Source organism: Protopterus annectens, chromosome 4.part0 (assembly GCF_019279795.1).
Source record: "Protopterus annectens isolate FY-2018-M chromosome 4.part0, PAN1.0, whole genome shotgun sequence".
Taxonomy (NCBI): domain Eukaryota; kingdom Metazoa; phylum Chordata; order Ceratodontiformes; family Protopteridae; genus Protopterus; species Protopterus annectens.
In genome coordinates this window covers 1090486471-1090498538 of record NC_056733.1, presented here as the reverse complement: position 1 = coordinate 1090498538, position 12068 = coordinate 1090486471, and the positions used below count along the sequence as shown (strand labels likewise).

Below are 12068 nucleotides of genomic sequence, written 5' to 3'. Positions count from 1 at the left end.
AGTACAGGCCAACACTAAGGGACTCTGGCTAACAAAGTTTGCAGATGACTGCAAACTGGGAGCCATTACTGAATCCCGAAATGATGTGGATACTCTACAAAAAGGCCTTACAGAAACAGATGCTTGGTGCCAGAGCCATGGGTTCAAGCTCAATGCCAAGAAATGTATAGTTATCCCCCTTTGGGAAAAAACATGTACCCATGAATTACCATATAGGTGGCAGTACACTAAACACCGAAAGTGTGATAAGAGACTTAGGGACACAGGTGGACAGTGGTCTCACCTTCGATAACCACATTGCCACAACAGTCAGGAAATCCTTCTATGTGGCACACCTCATCACTATGGCTTTTCATCCAGAAAAAAGGAGGTCATTGTCCCACTGTACTCATCCCTCATTAGACCCATTATAGAATGCACCGCCCCATTTGGTATATACCTCTCAAGACATCTGCAACAACTGGAAAGGCCGCAGAAATACCTCACTAAAAGAATCACAGGCCTAAAGCAGATGCCCTACGCTGACTGCCTTAAAAAACTCCAGCTATACTCTGTTGCATATCGTCTACTCAGAGGTGATCTCTGCTTAACATACAAGGCCATGTCAAACCCAGAGCTGTTGGACATGCTACACTTAAAGAAATCCCAATCCCTGAGAGCCACACGCTCCAGGGTTCTAAACCTTGTCATCACAATAAACAAAACATGCTGGAGGGATAGGTTCCTGACGCAGAGACTCCCCAGACTCTGGAATAGAGTGCCCATACATGTCAAGCTGAGTGCCTCTTTGGCCCTGTTCAAAAGGAACCTTGACAATTGGATGGGAGAAAGGAAATTCACCCCGGGGATCATATTAGTCACCTTGCTAGACAAGGATCCAGGGAAGTAAATAGTGTGGGAAGAAATAGCCAGGGAATTGTTATGGCTAGGCTTGTATAGGCCCTAGGGCTGATAGCCTAGTACCAACCTATGAACCTAAGATAGATAGAAATAGGAAAATACCAACCATAGTAATATAAGAATACCTAAAAAGGTAGTAAATAAAGAAATGTACCAATGATGGTACTTAAAGAGACTATCAAAAGTAGAAATATGAAGAGAAAAGAAACAGACTCACACAGAGCTACAAGAGGAGCGGGTAGACAGAGAGAAGATTGAGGAAGAAAATTAAGCAAAAATATGAAGAGGTAAGAGTTTTTAATAGAAATAAACTTAATCAGAATCAGCCAAAGCTTGAGAGGACAAACGTGTCTGACCTACGAAGCAGCAAACGAGAAATGAGTTAATGTTGAGAGGGGAATTATGGGTAGAGCATGGCTCAAGAGTTTGTAAGGCACAAGCTGGAATAAACAGCCGAGTCAGTTCTGAGACTTGGAACTGAGCCCACTGTCAAGGATTGAGTGAAGACTGACAACATCAGATCAACAGTTTAAAGAAAGCCCTCTGTAATCAAGACTTCATCTGATTTAAGTAAACAAACATGCACTGAATGTAAGCACCAGTAAACTGAATAAATGAGTCAATTAAAACAATTAACATGCAGTTTAAAACAAAGTCACAATGTTGGCTTTCAGAAGGATAATGACAGAATAGTGTTAACTATCCATTAAGTCCACTACCATCACTAACATTAAAATACATGGATATCTAATTTCTCTTGCCATATTAACAAAATATTTTCCCAATCACTGTTTCTGCGTTTTTGGTACTGGTATTTCTAATGGGATGCACATTTCCTTCATCAAATATTAAACTCTTATTTTGACTAAATAAATATCAGACTTGCATCTAGCTATATGTACGGTTTACTATCATAATTTCAAAAAAAAAAAAAAGTGTACTTATAAGCGAAGTCCTTTGCTGAAAGTACACAATACCGAACGTCCCTAATGTCGGAAAACAGCTGTTAATGTCGAAAATGTCGCTCGTGACATTTTTGAGACTTAACAGCAATCCCACCCTTCCCTTAACCCCCTAACTAGCTAGCGTAAAATTCCATTTATGCAGGGGGGCAAGCCCCCCACACCCCCCTAACTTAAAATTCCAACTCTGAGATCGCACTACAGTGAGGAAAGGGATGTATTTCCCTAACCGCACTGTACCGCGATTCCTTTACATGACCGAACATTATAATTGCGAATCACAGTCCATTCGCAATTGTACTATTTGCTCACGTAACCTGCCGAAATATGAAGTATTCGAACATCTGTTGTTCGAATACTTCATAGCTGTGCAATTGCATGGCGAAATTGGAATAGTAAACCGATATGTACACCATAGCTTATCAAGCATATAATTGGAAAACACAATTATAATCTGTATCAGGATACTTAAAATAACTTAACATTTAAAGTACCTGCAGAGACTATATGACCTACAGATACATGTGTCTTTAATATTGCTTACCTATGTTCTTAAACTGTTATCATATATGTGATATTTACCAGCTAATTACCCACAAGTCTGGATATTTTAATATCATTCCGTGAAATATTTCAGTTATGTCTGATTACATCTTGTATACTGAAGCAGATTCATGGTCATAGATTCATAGGTGTGCACTAGGCTAATGGCCCTGGAGCCTTTACAAGCCTAGCCCATAGGATTACCCTGATATTGCGCCACCCGACCTTAGTTCGTAGTGCCTCTGTCGAGTAGAGCCACTGGAGTGATCCCCGGGGTGAATTTTCTATTTCCCATCCACTCATTAAAATTTCTCTTGAAGACGGACATTGAGGTGCTCTGCTTGACATGTATGGAAAGTCTATCCCATAGCAGGGGCAGTCTCTGGGTTATGAACCTGTTCCTCCAGCAAGTTCTCTTGATTGTGGTAATGAGGTTGAGGTCTCTGGAGTATGTGGTCCGGAGGGATTGGGATTTCTTTAGATGTAGCATTTCTAAAAGAGCTGGCTCAGATATGGCTTTGTAAGTCAAGCAGAGATCACCTCTAAGTAGGCGATATTAGACAGAGAATAGTTGGAGTTTTTTTTGAGTCTGTCCATATAGGGCAAGTGTTTAAGGCCTAGCATCCCCTTTGTGAGGTACTTTTGTGGCCTCTCCAGTTGTTGCAGGTGTCTAGTGAGGAACATGCCAAATGGGGCACTGTACTTGATGATTGGCCTAATGAGGGAAGAGTAGAGGGAGACAATGACCTCTTTCTTCATATGTCTATAGGTAGGTACTAGGCTATTGGCCCTAGGGCCTATACAAGCCCAGCCTAAAAGGTACCCTAGCTTTTGCCACCCAAGAAAATTATTTTCCTGTGCCACTGCCGAGCAGAGCCACAGAAGTGATCCCTGGGGTGAATTTCCTATTTCCCATCTAATCATCAAGATTTTTCTTGAAGAGTACTAATGAGGAGCTTTGTTTGATATAGGTTCATAGGTAGGTACTAGGGTTCATAGGTAGGTAACCCTTAGTAATGAGATGTGCCACACAAAGACTTTCTTACTACAGAGGCAATGTGGTGGTCAAAAGAGAGGTTGCTGTCAACCTGTGTTCCTAGATCTCTTATAACGCCTTCTGTGTTCGGTGGACTACCATCGATGTGGTAATTCAAGGGAACCGTTTTTTCCCAAGGGGGATAACGACAGATTTTTTGGCATTGAGCTTAAGGCCATGGTTCTGACACCAGTCGTTGGTCTCATTAAGGCATTTCTGTAAGATCTCAACATCACTGAGTTAATAATAGCTCCCAACTTGCAATTGTCTGCGGACTTTGTCAGTCAGAGTCCCTTTGTGTTGGCCTGGACTTCAGAGAAGTAGATACCAAAAAGGAGAGGACCCAAGACCGAACCCTGTGGGACTCCACTCATGACTGGTCGACAATCTGACTTGGAGTTAGCGACTTTCACACTCTGGGTTCTATCTGTGAGCCAGTTTGTAACCCACCTAGTGATATAGGGGTTGATGCCTAGCTTAGTGAGTTTTTCAAAGATTCCTGAGTGGGGAATATTATCAAAAACATTGGCCAGAACAAGGTAGGCTGTATGAACCACCTTGCCTTCATCCACAGCTCCCGTGACTGACTCAAAGAAGTCGACCAAGTTGAGCAGGCATGATCTACCCTTCACAAAACAAAACTGTGTAGGATCCAGAGTTTGGAGATTCCCTATATCCTTGTTTATTAGGTCCATGATGATGTGTTCCATAGCTTTGCATATCAGACTAGTCAGGCTAATGGGGCGATAGTTCCCAAGGTCTGTAGCCACTCCTCCCATGTGGAGAGGGACGACTGTAGCAATAAGCCATTTGGTAGGGACAAAGCCTGAGGTGAGGCTGTGACTGAAAAGGCCACACAGGTGAGGTGCCAGTTCACTCTGTAGTTCATGTAGAACACAGCCGGGGATATTGTCAGGTCCCACAGAAGCCGTATTCTTGGCCTCGGACATTGCTGTTTTAACCCGTGCAGCAGTAATACTGGGTGTCTGGCAATCCACTGGTATTGTGATTGGTCCTTTGGGGGGAGGGGTAAAGTTGGCACTGAATCTGTCGGCCAGTATATTGGCAATATCTGTTGGCTCGGTATAGGAGGTACCATTGTGCAGTAGCTCAAAGCAAATCTGGGTATCGCCATGGAGATTCTTTACATAACTATAAAAGGCCTTGCGGTTGTCTTTACTATCTGCTGCAATTCTGTTTTCATAGCTAGTTTTAGAGGATTTGTTGAAGGATCTCAACCTTTTGTTGAGGCTGATAAGGGAGTTTTTCCAGTCTTGGGCCTTCACTTTATTCCGCATCAGTTTCCTCCTTCTGTTGTAGAGTTTGTTTATGGTAAGGGACCAGCAGATTGGCTTCCTTTTTTTGTGAGGAGAGCATCTTGGTTCTGTTGGGTATGGCAGGATCTATGCATTTGTGTACGTGTTCATGCAGTGCATTGGTGTATGATTCGGCGGTCATGCAACTATTCTCCATTTGCATGGGTGCAGCGAAGTTAGCCACCTCTGTTTTTAGGAGCCCAAAGTTAGCTTTGGAGAAGTTTTTCATGGTGTTACCTTTGTGGGGGGTTGGGAGGAATGTGGATTTCCAAGGTGATTAGTTTGTGGTCAGATCTAACCAGGGAGGAATTGAATATTGGTGTAGAGCAACGGTTGTCCATGTTAGTAAGTACTAGGTCAAGGATGTTGATACCTCTAGTGGGCGTAAGAATGAGCTGGTCCAGGGCATTGATATTAATGAATTCCTGAAAGCGTTGCGCAAGTGTATTGTACATGAGTAGTTTTTGGAGTTAATGGAGGGATAGTTGAAGTTGCCCAGTATGACAGTGTTAGGTTGGACCCTAATATTCTCCAAGGTGCTTAGGAACGTGGAGTGTGAGTCTTGGGACATGGTTGGAGACCTATAGCAGGCTACAACCTGAATCGCTGTCTTACCCAATGTTAGCTGCACCTGAAGTATCTCAGATGAGTTATGTTGGGCTACCAGTCTTTCACGGAAGCCACTTTCGCTGAAACAGCTAGCACCGGATGAATTATACTAAACACCACTTTCATTGTGAACTCCACTATATGTATATGTATCTGTACATCCACACACACACACATATATATATATATATATATATATATATATATATATATATATATATATACCCACACACACACACACATATATATATATATATATATATATACATATATATATATATATATATATATATATATATATATATATATATATATATATATATATATATATATATATATATACCCACACACACACACACACACACACACATATATATATATATATATATATATATATATATATATATATATACACACGTGTGTGTGTGTGTGTGTGTGTTTCAAGGGGCTAAGTCTTCCTTGTGCCACAGTCTGTGCCATTACTTAGATATATTATCTCCTTAGTCACACAACTGTTGGATGGAAGGCCAGATATTTTAAAAGTAAAAACCTCACCCCAGCACTGCAACAACAACAAAAAAATAACCATATGGTAGATTAAGAAGTAAAACACAGACATCTAAGAAGAGATTCCAGCAAAACTTTAAAAAGGTGGAAAATTTAGTGAAATGAGAAGGCCCCACTGAAACTTTACACATTCCCAGTTATAACACAATGGTTTGGGCTTTCTTTCATTACTGACTGCATTTACAGATTTAGCCAAATCTAATAAACCTTCAAGTGAAATGAAAATGTTCTTGTTTTATCAAGTAATCTTCCTGCGTTCAGAGTTTATTGCGTTACTTCCTTTTGATCAGCAATCATCTGTCTTGATGATTATCAAAGTTCCTGTTACTGCTCACGTAATACACAACATGGTACCACTGGGGCAATTAAGATCTAAAGTGTAATCATCTTGAATACCTCCATCAGAAAGAACAAGTGCATTGGCATTTCACTATGGCATCATACATGCTTGCTTTGACTTTACAGGCATTTGAAGGGCTCTGAATAGCTTGTAAATACAGGTTAAGTAAATTCAAATTGTAGAAAACAAACAACATTCACAAACTGGAGGAATAAGACAAACCAATTGAAAATTGACTAATCTCTTCTGTTCTCATATTTTCGGATTTCTTAATTTTCTCACTCTTTCAACACTGGACATGAAAGGCCTACTTAACATTTTCTCACTTCACATTTGTGGAATAAACAATACTTTCATAAAATTGAAAGACAGAAAGATTCATTTCAGTGCGTTATTACATACCCGATCTTCACTCTTTGTCTCATTTTCGGTAGTTAACTGAATTTGAGTACCGCATCCAGGTCCAATATTAGCAGTGTGTTCTAAGGAGGGATTTTTTAAGATCACTTTTTTGCCAGGAGACACTTGACCTAAGAAAGCCATGTATTGATACTCGTGTAATAGAGTTCCGTTATCAATAATTTCCACAAGGTTATTTTGCAATGCACAATCAGCTGGGCCGGGAATTTTTAATTTGTAGCTACCAAGGTCATCCACACAGCAATCAAAAGGGCAAGAAAAGCTATTGAAGTTAAAGGTTCTACAACATGATACGGTGATAAATATGACTAAAACTCCTAAAAATAAAAACGATATCCCAGCTACAATAATGATTAAAACCATATTCCTGTTAGAGATCATTTGGTCCTTATTTTCCACGGTTTGTTCAAAATCTGGAAGTACTTGAGGAAAATTATCGTAAAGCAATATCCCGATTGTTACAGTGGCAGATCGCCTAGGCACCCCATTGTCCTTCACTTCTACAACCAGTTTTTGTTTGCTGTTATCTCTGGCACTTATTGACCGAACGATCCTTATTTCACCGGTCTGCTTATCGATATCAAAAAGGCTGTCAGTGGACTGTAGTAACTGGTAGGACAGCCAAGCATTCTGACCAGAATCTTCATCCACAGTTATTACCTTTGTTACCAAAAATCCAGCTTCTGCTGACCGTGGGATCATTTCTATGGGCACATTCCCAACTGATGCTGGAGGATATAGGAATGTGGGGCTGTTATCGTTCTGATCTATTATTGTTATGATGAGCTCGGCAGTGCTGCTTAAAGACGGGTTGCCAAGATCTTTTGCAACAATTTGCAGTTTAAAAGCCTTAATTTTCTCGTAATCAAAAATAGCTCTAGCACAGACTTTACCTTTCTCTGAGTCAACTGATACATAGCTAAAAACGGACGCACCTTGAACTTGGTGCTCTACAACTGAATAAATCACGTTACCATTTTCTGCTAAATCTGGGTCAATGGCCGTTACTTGACAAAGCCTTTCTCCTGGTGAATTATTTTCTGCAATGAAACATCGGTATGAAGCTTCAGTGAACTGTGGTGGATTATCATTAACATCAGCAACCTCTACAAAAACAAAAGTCTCAGAAGAGAGAGGAGGGATTCCCGAGTCCGTGGCAGTTATTGTAACATTATAAGAGGCCACTGATTCTCGATCTAATGGATTAGTGGTTTCAAGAATGTAATAATCCTCTACTGCTCTGAGCACAAACGGAATGTTATCAGGGATCGTGCAGCTCACCTTTGCATTTACACCAGAATCTCTGTCAGTCACACTGATCAAAGCAACCACAGTTCCTCTAGGAGCACTTTCACCAACAGGACTCGAAAAAGAATTGAGTATGATGGTTGGTTTGTTGTTATTGACGTCTGTGATTTCAATTAAAACTTCACAAAAATCAGATAATGCAGACAGTCCTTTGTCCGTGGCTTGGACATGAAACTGATACACTGCAACATCCCCAAAATCCAACTGACCTTTTAATCGAATTTCACCAGTCCTTGGCTGTATTTCGAATAAGCTGCGTATTTTATCTGGGGTGTGGCTACTAAATGAATATTCAACGGCTCCATTTGTACCTTCATCTACATCAGTAGCATTGAGTTGGATTATTAAAGTTCCTGCTGGGTCATTCTCCATCAAACTGGCTTTATAAGTAGATTGAGAACATTTTGGAGGGTTGTCATTAGAATCTAGAATATTAATAGTAATAATGACTGAGCCAGATCTCTCAGGTTGGCCGCTATCAACGGCCATTAAAGACAGGTGATGAACGGATTCGTGCTCTCTGTCCAAATGATTTTCAATGACAAGCTGTGGCACTTTAACGTTATCGCTGGAAGTCTGGATATCCAAAGAAAAATAACTACTGGGGCTAAGCCGGTAGGACTGTAGTCCATTAGACCCTACATCTGGATCTTGCGCAACCTGCAATGTGAATTTCGTCCCCACAGAGACTGACTCCATAATATTCAAATGCAAATCATTAACATTAAACACAGGTGCGTTATCATTTACATCCTGTATCTCCAGTTTTATACTGTACAGTTCTAAGGGATTGTCCATAATCATTTTCATATTAATATAGCAGGGCATCTTAATGCCGCACATAGCTTCCCTGTCAATTCTTTCATGGACAAATATGCTTCCATTCTCAAAAGTTGTAAATAAATTTTGCTTACTGTCCCCAGAAACGAGACGGAACCGACGATCAGATAAATTTGTTACCCGCAGTCCAAAAATATTTTCTATGTTGCCAACAAAAGTGCCAGGCTGCAGTTCTTCTGGAAGGGAGAATTGAATGTCTCCAAAGCTAATATCCATACAGAAGGAAAACCAGATGGAAAGCAAAACAATACAAGGATGTGTACCATTTCTTCTTGTTGAGTACATTTTTCGAAACACCGGTTATTATTTTTCTACCAGACTTCCTACACTATTTATTACAATTTGAGGATGTAAATTTATGGTTAAAGGCTGCAATACGGAGTTCCACCACCCTTCGCAGCATCATTGGATGTATAGTAAAGCAGGAAGACAATTCGCCAATTTTGAGAAGACAGCGACACCTACCGTTGGAACCGTTAATAGCTGAGTTTATATCTGCCCCAATTTATATTGTTTGTGCCTTTCGGCTTTTCCCGGTTAGTGGTCGCCACAGCGGAACTCCGGTCCGCTAATGATTGGTAGTTGATTTTTACGCGCTGCCCCAATTTATATAATTCTAATAATCCAATCTAATATACAAGCAGAAACTGTAAAACTTTAAATCGAGAAGCAGAGTTAACTCTTAATCTTACTCCTCTTAACTGTGTTAATATCCCCCAACCTCGCAGTGCAAGAAATCTGGATAAAGCCAAAATCACGGGGGGATAAAAACCCAAAAAGAGGGACAGATTTTAAATATTGCTCCTATAAACTTAGGAAATTGCTAGAATTGCTAGAATAACAGGTTTTACAATACTATGTATTTTCGGAAGTATATGAAATGTGAAACTCAAATATCTGTCATGATTTAGTGACTTCAATCATCAACGATTTGTCATTAGATCGCAAATTTTATGAAGACCAGACCAAAAATATGAGGCAAAAATCTGGACATTCTGAGAAAATCTGGACAGTTGAGGGATATGACTGCATTCCTCAGAAACGAGTTAGAAGCATTTGCTGATAAAGGGCAAAAATGAAAGGCAGTCACTGACCTAGTTACGTGACTGGTTATCTGCCCTCTGTAAGATTTTATTTTTAATCCAGTGTTACTTATGGTGAGAACCTTATATGTGAATATTTCTAGGTTTAGCTTCTGTCATCCCAAGGTTCTCAGCCAAAATATTTATAACCACATACCTTCTTTCTGGTGGAGGTCACTTTAGAATCCTGCTAATCCCTTACCCTACAGACTACCCTATGAATGGTCTATAAAATCCATTCCCTAACCCTAATAATCCACCCTAATACATGGATATGCAATTTCCAAATATCTCTGTAGCCAGCTTAGTAGGTATGGGCATTGTGAGACAATGTAGAAATTGCATCATATTCGTTGACAACCTTTTAATCCTTAAAAAAAACACAACACGAAATGCAATAGGTGCAATTTCTTTGGAGACCAAAATCTTGCATACAAACAAGGTTGTCAAGAACATACACACTACATCCACTATACTTAGTGTCCACACACATAGGCCATCTTCTGCTGAGGCACTAAAAAGCAATCTCCCCAAACCTCAAAGACCTCCTAAGCCTGCAAACAGCAATGCTTATTTTCAGCAATCCCTAAATCATACACCAGAAGCAACAAACACCACACATACGCCTATACCCAATGGATCTGAAAACAAAGTCTGTAATAAGAAAACAATTTACCAAGGTTTCTTGTCATGGGGACTCCATTGTACAATACGCAGATGCCCAACTCACCAGAGTGGACAAAGAAGACTGCAGTCAGTTGCTTATTTGCAGCCAGGGTTCGTCAATTAACATATGCACTCACATCATTGCACCACAGGTACCAGTATGACTCTTTCATAGTTCATGGGGGAATAAATTATCTGAGACATGCCTCTCCAGATTATATGAAGAGACATTATTGACCTCTCTGAATATGTGCCTCACATTGGTATGTGCCTTGCATTGTGCAGCATTCTACCTTCACCAGGGATGATGCCACAATATGAAAAAAAAATGACTGACTTTAATAATTGGCTTAGTTTCTGATATCAGCACAGAAACAATTCAATATCTTTCAGCCTGGGAGGACATAGCCAACAAACTTCATTGCTTTGCCAAAGATGGCATGCACCTGTCGCCACTGGGCTTCCAGATTTTGGCTAAAATTTTATCCACCCCCTTAGAGCCTTTTTTAAACAATGACAAAGTGACAAACCTTCCGACATAGCAAATAAAACCAAAAGGATCCTAAAGGTGTTACTACTCAATGCTAGGAACCTTAATAAGAAACTCCATACCCTACAGGATTTCCTCACTCTGGAGAACATTAGACATCTGTGGTGTTACTGGCACATGGTTTAAAAGTGCATAAAGTACTCCAGCAGTACCTTCGACACATTTAGACCATCAGCCTTACAGACACAGACTAAAGTGGATGTGTCTCAGTTTACAGCAAGTATACCTTAAGGCTTAACAGGATGACACCCTGGAGTTTATCCACCTGTAAATCATCTTGGATGGAGTCCTTTACCATATCTTAGCAAGTTATTGGCACCATCTACATCTCAAGAATCCCACAACTCTTATCTAGACCAACTGGAGACACTCTCCATCCAACCAAATAGTCTCTTCATGGGAGAATTTAACTACCCCTGTACAGACTGGGAAACACACTGCCTCCAACTTGCAGGCACATTTCCTGGACTTTATTAACACAACTGTCCTTGAACAGTTAGTGCACACTTCAACCATAGGTTTAAACATTCTGGAACTTGTTCTCACCAGTATGGGAGAGCACTGCACATCCCCCCTGGGGCACATCCTTACTGGTGAATTTGGATCACAAAGCTGTCACATTCAAACTAAAAATCAACTTGGAAACCCAGCAAAACCTGCTACAGTCAGAAACTATTGTAATCCAAACTAATTCCTCTTAAGCGACAGTTTTTAAAATTCAATGCCCCACCCAACTCAGAGTTCAGAACATCCTATGCAGAATTATTCACAGAAAAACTGTGTAAACATGCTTAGTCTTTAGAAAATACATGTTAATTCAAACTGAAGTTATAACTAAAGAGTATATGTATTAGCTGTCACCAATTTATTTTTTATGGCATTTGCTCTATTTTGTGTGACTTTGCCCCTCCTATAATCGGAACTACGTC

General features: G+C 40.2%; 1 protein-coding gene across 1 annotated transcript; it reads right to left on the bottom strand.

Moving 5' to 3' along the window:
- Positions 1-6651: 6651 nt before the first annotated feature.
- Positions 6652-9221, bottom strand: LOC122800412 (protocadherin alpha-C2-like). Its single transcript, XM_044069860.1, has one exon. The coding sequence runs from the start codon at positions 9124-9126 to the stop codon at positions 6652-6654; it is 2475 nt and encodes an 824-aa protein (XP_043925795.1). The 5' UTR covers positions 9127-9221.
- Positions 9222-12068: the final 2847 nt, after the last annotated feature.